Here is a 22,317-nt window from a genome sequence, read left to right on the forward strand (position 1 = left end):
TTCCTGTATGTTCTTAATATTAAATATATATTCAACCGGTTTCAAGTTATAGCCTTTGAAAATCCGTGACCTTAATTTTGACCTTTCAAGGTCATTCGATTGCCTCCAAAATTAAATCACTTTCTTCTGGGATCAGCGCCCACAAATCCTGAAAGTTTCATTTAATTTTATTTAGCCGTTTTTCCGTAATGTTGCTAACAAACAAAGAAACAAAAAACTCGACCAAAAAAATACCTCGCTGGACTCCAACCGGGCGAGATAATAAAAGAGCTTGAATCTAGATTCGTTCATTTCAAGATGTTTATGTGCACTGGCTCTTAAAAACTTGAGATCTAGGCAGAGGAAAATATTCACTGAGCAAGACAGCAAATATTCTGAGTATAAGGTTACTCTTGCATCAGAGAGCTGGACAGGAAAGAGGTGAGAGTGCACTGCTAGAAGAGTGCTGCATACCCTTATAAGTCGGGGAAAAATACAAGGATACATGAGTAGTGCTGGTTGGAACAGCGATAGTTGAGTGAAAAAGATGCAGCACTGCAGTGAAGAGAGAGAGGTTGAAGGAAGTCAGCAAAGAGGAGGAGTTTAAGGAACAAAAAGCCTTTTAGAGGTGTTTTACATGTTAAGTCCCCCAAGCACATGAAAACAGAACTGCACACAGGGGGTAAATGAGCCAGCTACTGCATAAGGGTCGGTGTCTCTTACAGCATCCAATCTCTGGGAAGTGAATTTCTCCATGATAAATCCCAAGAGAAAGATACAGCAGGGGTACTGACGGATGAAGGACTGAGCTGTGCACCACTGAACATTAAAGAATATGCTTGTGGAAGGCTTTGGCGGGTTGAAAGACAAAAGAATTGGGTTTGGGGGGCATTAGAAATAACAAGACTTCTTTTAACCCACCCATAAATAACAGAAAAGGCAGAAATCAGGTATGCCATAGACTTTCTCACAATTGTTCAAGTAACTGTTGTGACAGACGTTGTAAGAAGCGAGTGGTTAAGTGAAGTGTGAAGCCATCAGTGTATGAGTGGACAGGGTTATATATGCAGCTCAGCAGATCAGTGACAGACAGGAGGAAGAGAGCTGAGGAATAGACAGAACCCTGAGGAACACCACTTGTGATAGACATAGAAGTTCAGTGGCCGTCTACACCAACAGTAACTGAAGAGCGACCAGAAAGAAGTTAGATGTGAAGATGCACAAAGAAGGATAAAAGCCATATGAAGGCAGTTTGAACATTAAAGATCTGGCCCAGATTCTACGGAAATCCCTAAATGAGTACTAAAAATATGAAAAGAATGTGTTAAGACAGCCAGTGAATCAGTCTTGACAGGACCATACTGATAGTCAGAAAGATTATGAGAGGAATATGCTTCAGAATCTTCCTATTGAGGACAGACTCAAAGACTTTGGAAATGAAAGAAATATCAGCAATAGGGCAACAGTTAGAGGGCTAAGAACTGTTAACCTTTATTTAGGACGGGCAGAATGAGAGTAGACTTCCATCACGTAGGAAAAGTGTGAGTTGATAACAAACAGTTGAGTTGTGTTTGTGAAAGAAACAGCAATTAAGTCATCAGAGCGCAAATGAGAGGAGAAAGACGAAAAAGAAAATTTACAGAAGTTTTTAACAAAATGCCACAAAGAGTAAAAAGTTAGAGTGAGTGAGTTTGTTAGATTTGGTGTGGAATAAGTTGTTTTTGGCAAGTCCCAATCAACAGTGCTCTTGTGCCTAAGATGCCGCTTCCCAGGAGAGTCAAACAGCCTTACTGGAATGAAAGGACAGGTTACAGAAATAAGAGAGTGACTGGAGGAGCCCAAAGGAGAATCATTATTGGGAGAGTAGGCAGCAGGAAAAACTGTAAGAAAAACATCAGGTATGTTACAGGTCTGTCCAAGGTAGTCGTATAGTTAAGACGCTGTTTCAGCTGCTCTAAGTAATTTAGGATAAAAAGAATATAACAGTTTCTTCACTAGGCAGATCAGGGAGAGGAAAGGAAAGGAAAGGAATATCAAGGGTGGTGGTGAACAATGAATTCATTTAGAATGGATATATCTAAGAATGGAGAGATGGAGAAAATATGGTTCACTTTGGAAGTGAGTAGGAGAAGTTTGGATAGCCAGAAGAGTTTAAGAATAAGTGAATAGCACAGATACATTAGTTTGAGATAGTATAATATTGTCGTACCCAGAGCATAGAGAATTCAAATGTGGGAACATGAGAGAACACGGGACTGTTATGCACATGAACACAACAACCACCTTTGGCTTAAAAATGAGTAAAGAGAAAATATGAAGATACGGGGAAGATTTTGCTATCAGTACCTCAGACAGATGAGTCAGTCACAAACCGAAGGTGAGGCTTAGAGAAGGAGAGGTGATCTTCAGCAGAGAGGATACCGGAGGAAAGACCGCGAAAGTTACAGAACCTAACAAAGAGTGTCAGACAAAGGTTCAGTCCAGAACATCTCGTTTGGTCATCTTCGGGAGAGAGGCTCAAGTTGGGGTAATTATGGTCCCTCTGGGGATTGCAAGGCTGGATGTTGGGCTGCCCTTTTTTTACGTAGAAGTGTAATGTGTACGATTATAACAGTGTGTGAACAGTCTATACATAACTCTAACAGTGAAAAAGGTCAACAGAGAAAATTAGTCTAGAGATGAGTCCTGATGGTTAGTAAAAGGTGAATTCCAGTTCTCCTTATTACCAGCTTGTGTAATCTCGTTGTTTGGTGCTAAAGCATTTTCTTCAAGAATTAAGAAATCAAACGTATCATAGATGCAGTCTGTAAATGAATACTACCACCGAAATACGATGTAATTTGCTATCTGACCTGAGGAAGTCCACGAAGTAGTGTGTCTTTGTGATGCTCTTGGCGAGGCGTGATCCCAGGTCCTGCTGCGTCAGGCTCACCAGCGCTTCCTCAAACCACTTCACATCCTTGACATCCGTGAACCTGCCGGATCACCAGGGGGATGAGATTATAGGAACTACCTCACCTTCCTACCACAGAAAAAGATCATCATCATCATCATCATAAGCAGCAACAGCAGCAGCTTGACCCTCTTTCCCACTAAAAGCTGGGGCATGTCAGACCCAGAAGGATGGAAAATAATGCAAAAGAGCCACACCAGCTGTTTTAGTGTCCACATTAAAGAGCTCACATGTTGGTTTGAAGGTATTTCACATGGCAGTGATGTTGACCCCATTCCTATCATTGCTTAAAAAAGGGAGTTGAAAATCAAACAAAGAATCCCTTATAGGAAATAATTAATGTGCTGCTCTTCTGGCTTCGTATTCAAGCTTCCTATGTGAAGACTCTGTTTCTCAACACGGTGTAAACACAAAACCTTGTGCCTCACAGTCTCATGTTAAAGGGCATCAAAGATTTTGCTGACCCCAATGAGCAGTTGATCAATCCTTTGATGGAGGTGAAATTCCAGTGTGATCTAGTTATAGGTGCTGTGTGGGTGGGAATCTAGGACCAACTGCCAGTGTCAGATTTCGTTTTCCTTACTGGTAATGAACTGCTGAGGGAGTAGGATAATTCAGCCCCCCATGGGTCAGAATGAGAATACATGATGGTTGGAGAGCGATTCATCTACATTATATTCCCTACCATTGCAATAACTAAGTCACTGTCTGTCAGATCTCGTTTATGAAATTGTTGAAAAACATGAAGCAGATGCTTGTATTACTTGCTGACACTTTTCATATTCGTGTGATTGGCTCTGAAACTGGGGTAGCACCAGATGGTGATGCTGATCTTTGTTAAGGTTGGTTGAGTTGCAAAAGTCTGAGCCTGAGGTTTTTGCTTTGGCTAAGACTACTCTGAGCAAGACAGCCTGTGAAGGTAGACTATATGAATATTACTGCCTGAAACATGGTGTGTTATTGCTTAGGTGGAGACCTCTGTATACTGTTGCCGACAGTGTGTAGGAGAATTTGCAACACATAGTAACTGAGAGAATTTATTTATAAACTTACTGATAGTTCCCATTTGGCAGGTTACGTGGGTGAACAGATAACCATGGGACATAATATCTGGCAGCAATTTTACTTGGTAGGAATATAACGGGATGCTGTACAGCATTATAAGAAATGTTACGTGTGCAACTTGTACTGAAGTGTCAAAGCTGTTACTGTTGTACAGCTTTGATATCACTTTTTTCTTTTGAAGTACTGCGTTACTCAGGTGTGTAATTATCCTTACCATACATATTTTTTTGCAATCAGTGTATACCTACCCTGTGTATTATCCTTACCATACATATTTTTGCAATCAGTGTATACCTACCCTGTGTATACTTCCATCGATTAACACATTCTTGCATCTACTTTCTCTCTCTCTCTCTCTCTCTTTCTCTGTCACAGACACACTCCTTCCTTTACCTGACATGCCCAGTCCTTAATCTCTCTCTCTCTCTCTCTCTCTAATCCTGACAAGTAGCTACAGACTCAAAAAAAACTATCTTTATTAATGAACAAATAACACATTACCCTTCCGATGGCGACATGGTATTAACCCGCCGCATGCCGGCTATTTTTAGCCCTATGGGTCACCCCAGTGCCGGCCATTTTTCGACCTTTTCTTTTTGGCTACAATGATAGATTTTGATGTGGAAACAACGAATTTCGCCATTAAAATGCTCACCGAGGCTCAGAAATGAGTTTTATTGAGTCCTGCATACTCGTGTACAGGTATAGCCGCTCTCTCACGCTCACCAAGTACGTGAGAGAAAGCCGTTTTCTATGTAAGGTATACTCAGGTATTTATGCTGGGAAGGTATAGCAATGTTCAGTACATTTTTCTAATTACTTATTACTTCAGCATCGATCACAATTTGCATGTCTTTCTCACTGTGAATGCATTATCTTACACTTACTTGAAGATAGGTACAACCTGACTTTATTACATATAGTCCTGGCACTTATAAGAAGGTATTTACAACTTGACTTCACTATATGGTCCTTACATTTACAAGAAAATATTTACAACTTACACTTACATGAAAATATTTACAAAATGCCTTCACTATGTACAGCACAGGGTGAGGCACACAGGCAGAGTAAGGCAGAGCAAGCATGAGGGGGGGAGCAAGTGAGTGTATGGCTTTGACAGCCTGGGGGATGGCTACCTTCCATGCCTGCCAAGTTTTACCCGCGAATCTTGAAAAATGTGGTCACAGTGAAGTTTTTTATTTTAAACCTTTTTAAAACGGCTCTGGCACTGGCCGCGGAATTAAATCAGACCGTTTTAAAACGGCACTGGCACGCGGCTAGTTAAAATAAAAAATTAATGAAAGTTGTCTGTCAATAGTGGAAAACCAATCTCTCTATCCATGCTGCGCATATCATCTGCGCAGAAACTGACCAATTTGTGCTCTAGCGATGGATCCAGTTTGGGTGCAGTGCTATCGATAACTGTCAAAGATCCATTGCCAGCGCATGCAGTGGTACTTATTTGTCAGCCTTTCTTTGATCTGTTGTGTGACGCTGCATGTAACGACTGTACAGAAACTGGAATCTGTGTCAGCAGTGTAAAATATCTTAAAGCCATATGTACTCACTGCTTAATGGCCGTATTTTTTTTTTTTTTCACAAACTCCTATGTTGTCTTGAATGTGTTATTTTGAGTGTGTTGCTGACTAAGAGTATGAGTAACTGCTATTGCACGCCATTTATTATCAGTGTTATGGTTGTTATAATAATAATTGTAATAGTAAGAATAATAAAAATAAATATAATAATAATAATAATAATAATAATAATAATTTATTATTATTATTATTATTATTATTATTATCATTATCATCATCATTACTGCATAAATTCAGTGATTAGTGTTAATCACATCTCATAACCACTTCGTATCTCTGACGCCCGTTAGAACGACCACTACACCCACCACCACAACAACAAAGACCCACTGCCCACTACAGCTCCACACTGACCGACCCAACTGTCCACTACAACAGTTTACCACCCACATGCCCACAATTTCCCTTTGCAATGAGCCATCTGTCCACAACGACCCTTCACTATGACCTTTCTGATCACAACATCCCTTCACTACGACCCTTCTGTCCACAAAGACCCAGCATCACTACCCACCCCATATACGACCTTGTACCAACCACCTGTCCACAACGACCCTGCACCACTACCCATGCATCCACTATGACCTTGTATCACCCCCCTGTCCACTAGGCCCTCCCCTCACCTGTCTGCGATGACCCTGCAGCACTCGTGTCGCCAGAGCGCCAGTAGGGTGTCGGGGGAGGTGATTACGTTGGGAGTGGCTGACAGCATCCCCTGCCAGATCCGGGAAAGGTCGCGCAGGTTGAACACGTAGTGGAACTTGGCGGGGGTCGGCAGCAGCTTGGTCTGAGGTGGGAGGAGGGAACTAGGCCATCATCATCATCATCATTATCAAAGTCGTTATTCCCATCATCATTGCCATCATCATAATTATCATTATCATTATCATCATCATCATCATTATCGTCATATTCATCACCATTATCATGTTCTACATTGTCATCATCACCAACATTATCAAAGTCGCTATTCCCATCATCATTTTCACCATCGTCATAATTATCTCCATCATCTTTATCTCCTACTAACAATACATGTGATCAGAGCAGAAGTGGAAAATACTACGGAAATTCCTTTACCAGTGCAACCTCTCTCGACGCTGGTAACATAAAATTAACATTTCAAATGATACAATAGGATGGAAGATACAAATTCACTTATATATAGGCAAATATGAAAATGCATCTTAGAAAATGCACTCGTATATAGATGTACGGATGGCATAGTACCAAGAGTATTAGGAACTAGGTTGAGGCAGTATAAGATAATGTAACCTCATGCATAATTATTTTTTCGGTGACATACTTTCATGCATTGCATGGTCGAGTTATACTTACCTGTGCCGTACATCATAATAATTGTAAATCTTTGTGTGTGTGTGTGTGTGTGTGTGTGTGTGTGTGTGTGTGTGTGTGTGTGTGTGCTTCACATCATCACTTAGTTTATAAAGGCTCCAACAGGCTTGCATGCATCGGCTTTGGCCACGTAGTGGTGGTTCTCCACGCTGCTTGATCTCCAGCAGCCTCTCTATTCAGTCCTCTAACCTTGAAGTCACAGTCTTATGACCTCATCCCAAGTCTTTGTCGGTCTACCTCTTGCAGCTCTACCCTTAACGTTCACACCGCTCTCCCTCCCCACCCAGTTGACATGCCCCATCCTCTCCACTTGCCCAGACCATCTCAACTTGATTAGTGATAGACAATATGGTTTCCGCCAAGAAAGATCCACCATTGACATACTCAATCTCCTGACTTATACCATCCATCAGTCAGTTGTCCTACATGGTGAAACTCATGCAGTAGCCCTGGATATTTCTAAAGCTTTTGACAGAGTGTGGCACCGTTCCCTGTTGTCCAAACTCCCTTGCTATGGACTAAACTCTTTTGTTCCTTTGATTTCCTTATATCTCAGCAATAGAAAAATAAGAGTAAAAGTAGATGATGTATATTCCACTTTCCACTCAGTTAACGCCGGCGTGCTGCAGGGATCAGTTCTGACACCAACCCTGTTCCTTGTTCATATTAATGATCTCTTATCTGTCACCCACAATCCCATCCATTCATATGCAGATGACTCAACACTTCATAGTTCATTCACACTCAGACATCCATTTACAAAGTCCGATATCTCTAACTCTCATCTCAGTACAGCCATCTCTTTAAATCAAGACTTATCCACGATCAGTGAATGGGGACAAAACAACCTTGTCTCATTTAATGCTAGTAAAACTAAATATATACATTATACTAATAGGCAGGTATTGCCAGAATCGTATATTATCTTCAATTCTACAAATATTCCTATTTCCAAAAGTATTGAAATTCTCGGCGTCTCGCTAAACAATGCTCTCAAACGAAGTCGCGTCCATGGTGCCACCCCTCCATTCCTTCCCTCGTGCTACACGGGCAGCTGGCAGCGCTCATGACTGGAATGTCACTCAGCCATACTGTAGAACTTCTGCCTACCAGAATTCTTTCATTCCCCGAACTGCATCTCTCTGGAACTCGCTTCCCCAGAGTTGTTTCCCTCCGGACTTCAACCTACTGCTGTTCAAGTCTGTTACAGATATTTCATGAACAGCGGACACCAGTAATCTGGTGTATGGATGTTTTTTTTTTGTTCATTTGTTTTTCCTTCCTCTGCTCTGTTATCTAAAAAAAAATATATACTCTTTCTTATCACCTCGCTTATAAATTCAAGTCCCATCCTTCCTCTCAACTCTTCTTTCGCAATTCCAACCTTCCAGGCCTGTCATTCAAGGATGCATTCATTACACCTCCATCTAATACTTTTGATCTCTGTACGTTTGAGCCTAGGAATATCCTCCTCCTTTACTGGTTAAATCTCACTACCATACAGCATCGCATTCCTAAAACAAGTTGCATACAATGACCCTTTAGCACGAAGAGACAGCACTCTCAATGTCAGGACGAGCCACAACTACCTAAACTTCGAAGAATTCCTTCCTCTCGCCACTGAGGTAACTCCAGCCCCATCCAGCACATATCATGTCCCCTAAATAACAAAATTCCAGCACATACTCAAGAGATTCTCCAGCACGATTAAATCTTTCCCACTTTGCTGCTTCTGTATGCTCCCCTTAACATACCGCACACTCAATATCAGCATTATTTTGCAGCCTACCTGTAATACCATTGCATCTCGTATGCATCCACTTATCACAAGCACTGCACAAAATCGAGTTACTTCCCGCACCTAATGGCAAATTGCACATGGCCACACTCCCTCTGCTTTGACAGTACCGTCGGCTGCCCTAGATACCATTATTTTTGTCTTATCCGCTTTTACTCTCAAACCTTTGTCCAGTACCCCAATCCATCTTTCTACTTTCTAAATCTTTCATCTGTCACCCTCTCATATTTTGCAATTAGTCCCAAGTCATCAGGATACACCTTTCATGTGACTCCAGTTCTGATGTCACGTGCGAGAGCTTCAAGCACCATGAGAAATAAATAAATAAATAAATAAATATATATATATATATATATATATATATATATATATATATAAGGGCTTACATGTGTTTGCTTCGACTGTGGTACTTTGGAATTTGGCACTGTGCCATCCCTACGTCTTCATGAAATTTACGAAATGTATTTTTATCCTTGTTTTACTGATTCTTTAAAAAGCATACGTGTTTGGAAGTTATGAAGGTTTTTGCAAGTTATTAACTTGGAAGTGTAGTAGTAGTGGAGTTCATGGAAGTTCTGACTAACTCTTTCCCGCTCAAAGTCTCTCCAGAGCTGGAAAAAAAAAAAAAAAAAAAAAAAAACGCTCTGGAGACACTAACAAGTAGGAGTACTGAGTGAGTGCATCACCAGGGTCTTACAATCCGTTGAAAACTGAGCTTTTGACCTGCCCTGTGACCTTGAACTTCAACCAGTTTGTTCTGAAGCACTGAATTCTTCATCTCTGTGTGACCCTCAACAACTGCAAATTGGATCAGACTTGTTAAATTGACACTGGCCTTTAGCTTATTATGTAAAATATGATTCTGTATGTTTGGCTGACCTTAAACCTATCCACTACATTCGGTTCTCGTTGATTCAAAACTATGTGACCACGAGGACAGAAACTTAGACCTAATCCTGTGACCTTTACCTTTGAGCGATTATTCTTAAAACAAGATCACCTCACCATTTCCTGACCATCAAAACTTCCACCAAGTTTGATCTAAATAGAAACAACACTGAGTTGACCTTGCCCTGACCTATCATATTCTACCTTCTTCAGCCAATACCTCTAAAGGATCATACCAGCTCGAGAATGAAAAGGCACTGATAAAAAAAAAAATCGGTTATGTCATATTAGAGTCCGGCCATTCTGTGAAGGAAGTGATGAAGGTGAAGATTAAACAGGAAAAGTAGAAGAGGAACGAAGACGAATATGTAGGAATTGGCGGTTTCTCTGGTTATGTTTAAGTATTTCAGCATTATACTTTAGCTGCTTTGGGGGATTTTGGGTAAAGAAAAGCTCGAGGACGAAGACTTGGTGCTTAATAAAGGTTAAAACCTCTGTGGATGGGAGCTACGAAGGACTTTGTTAAGGCTGATGAGTGAGCCAGCGTCGTGCCTACATAAAGCGCCCACTGCCACTCTGATATTTAACCCTCACAGAGCAAGGATCCACTCTGATGCTGCATAAAATCGTCTGGCTCCAGCAGGATTAAGACGTCAGATACTGTGTTGATCTCTAAGTGGTCGAGAAGCCAGTCTTCAGGGGCAGAAAATGATAGGACGGTAGCAGGAATGAAATGTCAGTCACATCGTTTAAACCTTGGAGGAAGGAAAGTGTGGTAGCAGGAATATATATATATATATATATATATATATATATATATAGATATATATATATATATATATAGATATATATATATATTCTTTCTTTTTAACCTCCAGAAACAATTAGGATAACAACACAAAATTTACCCCTCCTTCTCGTAGTGTTTCTGCCTTAGTAATTTGCATCTTGAGCCTTAATATTCTCCTGTATGTCACTTCTATCTTCCTAATATTGACATGGTTTTTGCCAGTATCTTCCGCCTCTCTATTCGCTGCCTGACACTGCATTCCGTGAAGGGTAGTCTCGACGAACGGACCTTCAGGCTTTTCTGTCCCTGTTCAGTAACAACCCCCCTTCCCAGGACACCACCCTCACTAACATACTCTCGCTCTTTACCTCTCCACTTCTTTCTCGGTCTCCTTCACCTTCTACCAACCGCCTCCATATCCTACACTCTCGAACCACCTGAGAATGTTTACTTTTACGCTTCTCACGCCATCAACCTCTACATCACGTACTTCAGTAATTCTTTCATTCGTCCTACTCCATGTCACTGCACAGGCACTTGTCACGTAATATACTGAAAGATTTTACACCGTGACTAAGAAGGGTTTCTGCTCAAGAAAATCTTTGGTATAGTGACAGTAATTGAACCAAATTTGACTATAGCTGTGAAAGGGTGAAAGGACATTTTTTTTTTTTTTTTTTCAAATCTATGTGTGGAGTTTCTTTCTGTTGAATATAATAGTGTGTGTGTGTGTGTGTGTGTGTGTGTGTGTGTGTGTGTGTGTGTGTGTGTGTGTGTTCCCAGGCTCACCTAAACGTTAGTTCGATGGACTGTAGGCTGCTGAAAGTGTTCTTTTCTTACATTCCATCTTTCACCTTTCGGTGCGCAGGGAGGAAGATGAAAGACATTTGTATTACTGGGTGCTTGCTACCGCGCGAAGGCACTCTCCTCCAACACCATAATCGTCAGCAGACAGTAAAAACAAAACATTTAAATGAAGGGGTTACAACGTAATGTGCAGGAAAAATCGCTGAGGTAGAGGTAAAAATGATACCACTACAAGCACACAGAAACCTGCGATTCACTGGTTTGTTACAGTCAACATGGGTTGGAATTTTCGTGTTACACTTACCTTACCGAAGTGCCGTGCCCCTGCAGACGTTGGCGACCATGGAATGCCACACCTCTCCATCTTCTGTCATTTACAGCAGTTGTCCAGACTGCTCTTACTATTCCATCCATATACTTCTCCCTTTGCCTGCCTCTTGCTGTACTACCTGGGACTCTTCCCGTTAAGCTCAGGTTTTCTATCTTTCCTCTTCTCATAACATGTCCTAAAAATCTCATCTGTCTTTCTCTCACGTGTTACACAATGTTATCATTAGAGTGTTGGTGGACCCCATGCATTATGGCCCCAAAGCAACTCACGAGCCTTAACAAATATAATCTTTCACAACTCCCAAACACAGATGTTTTAAATTCCTCTAAGCATCTAGCCTTAATCCTAATGCTTTTCTATATCTAAAACATTTCTTAAAGTGGCCAAAAAAAAAAAAAAAAAAAACTAACATGCTAAAACACAAACTACAAAACCCCGATTTCTCTACATTCTTCCTTTTCTTTCTCAGACCCCTTTAGCTCTAAAACGGCAATAGATTACCTTATTTTTTTAATTATTTATTTATTTTTTCACAGCGGGGTTTTATTCTCCACTGGGTTGGAGGCACGGAAGATATTGCCCGAAAAGGGTCAAAGGCAATACATCGAGCATAGGTAAACTGCTACAGTTTTGATGCACTTCAGACAAAATTTAGCAGAAGTGCAGATGGTGAGCAAAGAGTGAGGTGGTTCAAGGTTTGGAACAATCGGTCTACATTTAAGGTGACACAACAATGTCAAACTTTTGGCCCTTTACCTTGAAAAGATGTAATTCAGCTCAGCTTAAACACGGGGAAATGATTTAAGGCTAGCCAAAGATTACATTGCTCAAATTTGAGAACAATAGGTCAAAGGTAGGTCAAAGTCACAAGGCAAGGTTAACTTCAACAATTTTGATCCAATGTGAACCAAGCTTAGTGGAGGGGATGATGGTCACGCAAGGATATGGTATTTTATGTTTGAGGACAATCATTCAAAGGTGAAGGTTGCAGAACTAAGTCGAAAGTTCGGCTAACTGAGTGTTGCGCTCCCCCAGTGCTCCTTGTTGTTCTTATCTCCACATTTTATTCAGTTCACGAGAGTTCTCGAACGGAAACGGGTTAGTCAGTGTTCATTAATCCGTTCACTACAGCACTCTGAAGTTGAATTACCTACAAAAACATTCCAAGGTCTCTTTCACATAAGCTTCCAAAGATCGCTAAAACAAGTATTTACGAGTGGGCGAACAGTGTTGATTCAGTTAATTCTGGAAATGAGCGACCTGCAAGACCCAGCCCTGTCCAACCCGGCCCGACCCGACCGTCACGCCAAGCAGAAGCTAAATATCTTTACTCCTACGTAAAATAGAGTTGAGAAATTCTTTCTGAATGTGTTACATTCGTTCAATAAATTTTTCATCAGCTAAAAACTCACCCATAAAGATGATGGAATCAGTAATCTCGAGATTTCCATGGAAATGTTCGGCTCTAATCGGTGAATGCCTCAGTTACGAAATAAAATTAAAAAAGATTTTCCGTCGTAACACTGTTTTTTTTATATCAACTCTAGCAATTAAATATCGAAGATTTTGTCTACAATTTTATAGCAGAGAAAAATTCTGATAACATGGCACTGGCTCGATCGCTCGTCACGCGCTCAAAATGCGCACTTTACTGGTGTGTGTACATACATACTGTATATATATATATATATATATATATATATATATATATATATATATATATATATATATATATATATATATATATATATATATGTATATATATATATATATGTATATATATATATATATATATATATATATATATATATATATATATATATATATATATATATATATATATATATATAGGTTGATACATATAGATGTCTCTATATCTATCCATCTATTTATCTAGATAGATAGATAGAGAGGTAGATAACTAGATATGTATAGATATAGATAATTTATATACTTGTTATAGTCTAAGTACATAGACTACCATTTTATAATATTATATTACAGTATAGACTTCTTCAACAGAATTAAACAAAAATAGTGTGGTGGTAGCAAGGATCAAAAGACGTCACTGATGAGAAAGGGTTAACTAAGACGAAATGTATATTATCTGGCGGGAAAATATGCCATCGTAAAAGAATTAACTTACTTTTCCAGACAACCCTACCAACATCCAAGGCTGTGGAAAGTTATCTGGCCAATTCTAGATCCTGCAGGTTTTTCACAGCATATACATGGTGTTCCAGAAATAGTTTTCATAAATTATAGGGCGATTTCCAGGGACTCTAAGACATAATGTCTCCATAACAAAATGTCTGCATCCACATAGCATCTTAGTTATAATCATTAGAAGATGCAAGACGTAGTGATAAGAAAAGTGAAGGGTGAACTCCGTAGAACTGATTTAGCACTGGCTAACATGAAATAGTGAGAAACAAATGTTATAAACATAACAGTCTGTAAATTTCTCATACATAAATGTAACTAAATTTAAATATTCAAGTAGTATTTTAGCTGGAAACAATAAATGTTTGGTAGGAATAATTATAACACAACTCTTCAGAGTGAACATGAGCAGTCTTTTTTTCTTGCAAGGTTTGTGAAACATAATTTACATAATTATGAATTATTACAGGTATTATTACGGTATCATGAACTACACCAAACGTTCGAAGTTACGACCCTCTTCTTGAATGCAGGCTTGAGCTCGTTGCACAGGTGCCTGCCGTACACGTTCAAAGACCCCAGGGGTGTATCGAATACTTGTCATACTGTCTTGTACTCTGCGCCACATGTCGTCGTGGTTTTGGACCTTTGCAATGTATACCATGATTTTTATGTGACCCCATAGATAGAAATCCAGTGGATTCAGGTCAGGTGACCGAGGTGGCCATGAAACAGGGCCGCCACGTCCTAACCCTCTGCCTGGTAACAAAACATTAGGTATTCCCAAGTTACTCGAGCAAAATGTGTAGAAGCACCATCCTGCTGGAACCACATCTGCTGCCGAATCCCGACTGGCACATCTTCCAGCAGTACTGGCTATTTGTGTTAAAGAAAATGTCTATGTTTCACCTGTCAGTCGTGCAGGTGGAAGATATGGGCCAACAATGTGTTCACCAATAATGCCAGGCGAAACGTTGATAGAAAACCGTACCTGATGACCTCGACGAGTCACTGTATGTGAATTCTTAATATTCCAGGTATGAGTGTTATGGATTTTGAAAATGCCATCTTGTGTAAATGTTGCTTCATCAGTGAAATACACAGAGATGGAAAGAGATAATTTTCTGCATGTTGTCTTAGAAATCACCGACAAAACTGCATCCGGGGACGAAAGTCCACATTACTCAGTGTTTGTACCTTCTGCTGATGGTAAGGATAAAGGTCATGGCGGTATGATCCTCCAGACAGTGCCCACTGACAACCGCAGTTCCTCGGCGATCTTGCCAATATTTATCCCAGGGCTGTTTTTAGTTCTGTGTAGTATCTGGCCCTCTGCTTCATGTATGCGGTCGTTTAATGGTCGTAATCTGTCAGCAAGAATGACCCCAATTCGACAACTACCAGTTTCACGTAGTTTACGCACCACAGCAATAACTGTTGGACATAAAGGCACCCTGCGGTTCGGAAATCGTTCTCTGTACACACTAACAGCCATTACTGCGTTTTCACCAGCTTCTTCCAGTGTCAGTAACATATCTGCATATTCGTTAAATGAATACTCTTCCATGTCCACGTTATGCTGTGCCTGACCATTCCTGCTTGATGTGTTTATCCAACTTGTGGAAGGGACTGGTCTGTAAACCCCGGTCCTCTATCTCACGTCAACTTGGTACGGCCCCATCCTTCCTCCTGATTCCTCTATGCAAACAAACAAACCTCATGCCAAAGCAACTTACCTCGTCCTTAGACAATTTATCTTGTGTGTTTTTGCATCCCTGCATTTTCAGCATTGCTCAGTTATTTCACTCTCATTTAGATACACTGCTCGAGATTTTGCCCTCTTATTCACAGTCCGAAGCTGTGTTGGATCACAGTCAATGCCGTGAATGGTCGATCTCAAAGAAAATCACAATATGAAATTGCTAAGAAGTTAATATGTACTGCAAATACAACAGACAAGGAAAGATTAATGAACAATAAATTCATCTGTAATGAATAATGTATCTGGTGCTTAGGTCATGTTAACTTAGGGTAGGTAAGATTACGTAGAGATAGAAGTTTGTGTTAAGAATACTCCTTCACTGCTTTTCACGTAATTTAATATTTTATTGTGGGCAAAGTTAGATTTTATTCAGCTTAGAAAAAGGTCTAGCTGTCAAAAGGTTACAGACCCTCCTTACCGTTTCACTGCACTTCAAGCAGCTTCTTATGGTATTCAGGCTCATGCCAGACGATTTACTCAACCATGATAAAGCTCTTATCAGTCAAAAGGCTAAATTAGGGTAGGTAAGAGGGTTTGATCTGAGATGGAGATTAGACTGGCATGGTTTAGTAATATCATGTTAATCAGTGCTCAAATAATCTATGGAGTTTACCCTCCACATTTCTTACCACTACATCTTACATCTTTTATTGGTTACAACTGTGTGGATTCCGACATATTGTTATACATACATTGCGTTTTAGAATTTTACCCTAGAACTCGTCCCGTACTTTATGAAAAGTATTTCTGGAACACCCTGTCGATAACTTTTGGAAATTACTTTTCCAAACGTGATGAGTACATTTGCGAAATTGCTGTTGAGAGGTGGATGAAGAAGTATATGAGTGAGGTAAATGGGAGGGGAAGGAGAGGGAAACCGAGAAAAAAACTGAGAGATAAGGTGTCAGAGTATGTAATGGACGGCGGTGTGGCGTGGGACGATGAGTCATTACAGAGTAGAGACAGAAACTTCTGGTGGTTCCTTTGCTGAGGCTACCCCTCACAGGATGTGACGTCGTGCAGCAGATAAATATACATACTTTTCTGATATTATTTGCAAGACCTACCTGATTACTTCTGTGAGATTACTTTTGCGAGATTACTTTTGCGAGATTACTTTTGCGAGACTTACTTTAGTGTGTGCCCAGAGGCGGCGAGTGAGGGGTATGAGACGATCGACCATGGAGCGAACCTCGGCGTTGAAGCCCCTCTTGCCGCTGAAGTGACCCTTTGCGATTACCCCGAAGATCTTGTCGATGGAACTCTCGGAGGGAATGGTGGAGTTGAAGATGCAAAAGTGGCGCTTGAGACGGCTTGGGATGTCGTTGCGGCCCCCACCTATGGGCCAAATAAATCTATGGTGAGTTTTTGCCATAATTAACGCAAAAATCAGTTGACTTCAACAGGACTTCACCTTGACTCTCCACCTAAAATACCGTTCAAGCCTCTCTCCGTGCGATCTCAGAAAAAGTCAAGACGAAACCAAGTCCAAGTCGACATAATTTTATCTAAAGTCGACTCCCTTCCCTTCTGCTTGACTTTTGGTCTTGGCTTTCACTTAGTAAACAAATGTGATGTCTATGCCGTAGGCCTAATTGCGTATGACGTTAATTGCGTATGACGTTAATTGCGTATGACGTATAATTTCTTCCGGCTCTTGTGACTTTCAAGTATATTGATTTACTGCTTTAGCGAAACCATCCTAAAACTAGTGTACAAGCGAAAGCCAAGACGATTTAGACCCTTGCCTGTAGCCCATAAGTGTTAATAATCATTCCTGTTGAGCACAGTCGTCATAAATGATTTATTTACAAATCCAGTTCCAGTTAAAATTTGCCTTCGAAATAAATTTTTACGCATCCCATCATATTTCTTACCATCACCAAAGTTAATGTATTATAACGATGCAAACCAGTTTTCAAAGCATCATTATTACGTGAAACAGAAGGTAGTTTTCAATTATGACTAAAAAAAAGGACAACAATAGTAACAACAACAAAAATAACAACAATACTTATACTAATAATAACAATAATGTCAACCCATGAGATTATACTGAAATGAAATCGGCTGCTGTGTTACTTCCATTAGAAGAACCCCCTTCAGGTCAGACTATTACAGATCATCATCCCTGCTATAAATATTGTTAAAATTCGACAGCTGATTCCTGTTGTCATTAGTCTTTCCTTAATCTGTTTTGAATTATGCTCTGCGCTTTTATAATCACGGAATTAAAATGTGTAACTAACCAGGGTGTCCCATTGCTGCCAGGAACTGCAGGTCCACGATGTGTGTGAAGTCTCCGGGCTTCTCCAGGCTGTAGAACCCTCCCATCTCCATGGTCTGGCGGACTATCTCGTTGGTCGGCTGGGTAGGTGTACGAGATAGGGTGTGTTTTAATTATTATTATTATTTTTTTTTTGTGATTGCTTGTTTTTACTTTAATATGAACCAAAGGCTTTGTGCAAATGTGTTTGTTTATATATTTATATTTATTAGTGTTTGCTTAATGCACACGCGCGCACACACACACACACACACACACACACACACACACACACACACACACACACACACACACACACACACACACACACACACGCAGAAAGAGAGAGAGAGAGAGAGAGAGAGAGAGAGAGAGAGAGAGAGAGAGAGAGAGAGAGACGACTAGAATTATAGCATATTAGATGGGAACCGGTCAGAGTGAAAAGATTACAGTTCATCCTACATCTGGTTGATCTCTTAGGGTTTCTTGAGTCACTGATGGCAGGCAGTTTTATAAGTTTTATCCCCCATTGATTTTGGTGTGAGAGGAGGGAGTGTTTTCAAGTCAAACACCAGATCATAAAAAGCGATATTTTTTGCCTTATGACACCATTCTTATACCCCACTTGACTATGTTAAGGTGACGTATTTCCTCACCAGTTTATTTCTCAAGATGGTACATCTATCTATCTATCTATATACCTAGGCTGCTTCCCCCAAGGAAAGGGAGGTAGCCGAGACAGGACGACTCACTCTCCATTTACTCATCCATTCAAACACATTCATTCGCATCTTAGCCCCAAAGGGGAGAACGGACAGATCCTCACCGCACCACACCGCACAAGGGTCAACTGGGCAATGCAATCAGTGACATCCGCAGCAGGGCCCGACAGCAGAACTGGTTTACCCCTGCCACATCATAACAGACCCATCCCCTTACCCGCACCTGACCTGACTAGCTGATCAGACCAAATGCGGGAGAATATCCCCTCAGGGCTGCGTCATCACTTATTCATTCACAATTTCTCTCCATTTATTTCTGTCACGCACAGCCACTCTTCCTTGCTCAACAGACATCCCTCTCGCATCCAGCGCTCTCTTCACACTGTCCATCCATCCTATTCGTGGTCTTCCTCTCAGCCTTACACCTCTCACATCAGATCTAGTTATCTTTTTCACCAATCGCTCATTATCCATTCTCTCCATATGCCCAAACCATTGCAACACCCTCTGCTCAACTCTGCCAGCCATCTCCCGAACAACTCCAGTTCTCCTTCGCACTTCATCATTTCGCACCCGATCCATACGCGTCACTCCACACATACTCCTCAGACATCTCATCTCCATTACATTCAAACTTTTCCTCTCTGCTACACCCATATTCCATGTTTCAGCCCCATATAATGCAATCGGTACCACAACACCCTCATACAGCCTTCTCTTTACATCCATTCTAAGCGAACGACATTTAAACACTTTTTCATTCCTCCCAGCACCTTTCCTACTTCATTTATTCTAAACTTCACTTCTGCATCTATTCTTCCATCCACAGCAACATGTGACCCTAGATATTTAAAACAATCTACCTCCTCAAGCAACTCACCATTCAAAACTATATTCATCCCCCTACCATCTATCAACCTCGTACACTTCATCACTTTACTCTTATTCTCATTTACTTTCAATTTCCTCCTTTCACACACCCTTCCAAACTCCTCTACCAACTGTCTCAATCTCTCCTCTGAATCAGTCACCAGTGCAGTATCATCTGCAAACAGCAGCTGCTTCAGATTCCACTCTCCTCCATCAACATTTACCAGACTCAGACCACCTAAAACTCTTGCATTCACCTCCCTTTACAACACCATCCATGTAAATATTAAACAACCAAGGCGACATCACACATCCCTGTCGCAGCCCCACTCTCACGGGAAACCACTCACTCACAGCATTTCCCACTCTTACACACGCTCTACTATTTACATAAAAACTTTTCACCCCTTTTAGTAACCTACCATCAAGTCCATACAATCTTAAAACAGTCCACAAAGCCTCCCTATCAATTCTATCATACGCTTTCTCCAAATCCATAAATGCCCAAAACACATCCTTGCCTTTCGCTAAATACTTTTCACACACTTGTCTCACAGCAAACACCTGATCAACGCATCCCCTCCCTCTCCTAAAGCCACACTGCTCATCACTAATCACTCCCTCTGTACCCTCTCTAACTCTCATAATTAACACTCTACCATACACCTTACCTACAACACTCAACAGACTTATACCCCTAAAGCTAGTACATTCATACTTATCACCCTTGCCTTTATACAACGGGACCACACAAGCACTTGCCCAGTCAATTGGCACCATACCTTTCTCAAAACACACATTCAACAATCTTACTAACCAGTCAACAATAGTCACTCCACCACCCTTCAGGCATTCCACAGCACACCCATCCATACCTGCAGCTTTCCCTGTTTTCATCTCCTTTACTGCCTTCTCCACTTCCTCCTTCGTGATCAAAGAATCATTCAACTCTCCCAACACATTTATTCCTTGCACCCTTCCATCCGCCACAATCTCAGCCACCCTTTCCTCCTCTACATTTAACAATCTTTCAAAATACTCTGCCCATCTCTTCCTTACTGCATCCATCTCAATTAACATCCTTCCATCCTCTGATTTTACTCGTTCTTCCTTCCCAGACTCTCCCTTTCGCACCCTTTTCACCTCCTTCCAAAACATTTTCTTATTCTGCTGAAAATTCTCTGTCAGCTGCCTACCCCACCTCTCATCTGCTGCCACTTTAGCATCACGCACAGCCCTTCTCGCTCTATTCCTCTTCTCCTTATACCTTTCATATGACATCTCATCCTTCCTCTGCAGCCACACTTCATATGCACGTCTCTTCTCAGCCACAGCCATACTTACTTCCTCGCACCACCATTCACTTCCTTTTCTTACACCACCACCCACACGTCTCACACCACACACCTCTTCTGCATGCCCCACCACAGCACTCTTAAACAACTGCCATTCCTCCTCCACGCTGCCATTTTCCCGATCTTTCACTGCGTTCCACTCATCTTTCAATTTCTCCTGATACTCTATCTTTTTCTCTCTTTTACCCAACTCACTCACTTTCAAAACCTCCCTGCCACACCTAACCCTCCTAGCTCTCACCCATCTCTTACCTACTCTTAACTTTCCCTCCACCAGGTAGTGGTCAGACATACCTCCACCCTCCCCTCTCAGAACTCTCACATCCAACAATCTTCCTATTACATTCCTAGACACAGCCACATAGTCCATCAAGGCTCTATCAACAACACTTCCACCCTCCTGTCTCACCCATGTATACTTATATATATCTTTCTTCTCAAACAGCGTATTCCCAATCACCATCTCTCGCTCAACACACATCGCTATCATTCGTTCCCCATTTTCATTTCTTCCAGGCACACCATGCATACCAACTACACCTTCAACTGCTACATTTCCCACTCTAGCATTCAGATCTCCCATCATTACCACATTCACATTCGCTCCAAAACTCTGCAGACACTCATCAACATCATTCCAGAAAGACTCCCTCTCTTGTTCATCCCTTTCACTACCAGGCCCATATGCACTCACAAACACCCACAACTCACGTTCAAATTTCGCTTTCACCCACATCAGTCTCGATGACACCTCCTTCCATTCAATCACACACTGCTGAACTTCCGGACTCACTAACAAGACCACACCTTCTCTTGCCCTTCCTCTATCAACACCTGACAATCTTCCATTCACACTTCCAAACATAGATTCCCCCTTCCCTTTCATCTTCGTTTCACTCAAAGCTAACACATCCAACTCTCTTCTCACAAACATTCTCCCAATCTCCTCCCTTTTAGCCTCAATCGTACTACATCCACGCACATTCATAGACCCAATCTTCAGGGTACGGGGATAACTCCATCCCCCATCCCTTTCTCACAACCTGTCTCTTTTTAGGAACTACAAAACAGAGGAGTAGGTCCCTAGTCCCCTCACCCCGCCCCTTTTAGTCGCCTTTTACGACACGCAGGGAATACGGTGGCAGTATTCTTCCTAACACAACCTGGCCGCAGAGTAGTAGTACCACCCCATCGTGCGGCCAGGTTGTGTCCCCCCCGCCACAGGGGTCAAGATGGTACATACAGATTTTTTTTGTGTTGTGCAGTAACCAGAATCACGACACTATATGTTGTAACTCAGCTTAAGAGGATTTGGTGCTTCACTTATTCTGAAACAGTTGTGGCCACCGCCATGCCAAGCTGCTCCATCACTGTGTGGACCAGGACTGTGACATTTCCCACCAAGACATGCCGAGACATATGATGGTGTTTCAGATATGAGACATCCATTTTTTTTTTTTTTTTAAGTGGGCTACATAATTAGAAATCCCATTCTTTTATAACAGACGTGTTGAAAAAGTCTCCTGCATGGCCTTTTAGCTCTGCAGAAACACTAACTTTCTAGCAGCAGTTGCGGCGGATAGTTGGTTAGTAAGTTATCTTACTAATTTT

At 41.2% G+C, this 22,317-nt stretch overlaps 1 protein-coding gene across 1 annotated transcript in view; it reads right to left on the bottom strand.

Moving 5' to 3' along the window:
- LOC145392093 (dynein axonemal heavy chain 5-like) overlaps positions 1 to 22,317 on the bottom strand; it is a 266,709-nt gene that overhangs the window by 90,052 nt on the left and 154,340 nt on the right. Inside the window, exons 57-60 of the mRNA XM_080266547.1 lie at positions 17,743 to 17,860; positions 16,626 to 16,831; positions 6,222 to 6,385; positions 2,832 to 2,954 (exon numbers count right to left, since the gene is read on the bottom strand). Coding sequence (XP_080122673.1) covers positions 2,832 to 2,954; positions 6,222 to 6,385; positions 16,626 to 16,831; positions 17,743 to 17,860 — 611 coding nt within the window. The remainder of the gene's footprint in view (positions 1 to 2,831; positions 2,955 to 6,221; positions 6,386 to 16,625; positions 16,832 to 17,742; positions 17,861 to 22,317) is intronic.

Source organism: Coenobita brevimanus, chromosome 21 (assembly GCF_032717465.1).
Source record: "Coenobita brevimanus isolate Jiangsu-jjx chromosome 21, ASM3271746v2, whole genome shotgun sequence".
Taxonomy (NCBI): Eukaryota; Metazoa; Arthropoda; class Malacostraca; order Decapoda; family Coenobitidae; genus Coenobita; species Coenobita brevimanus.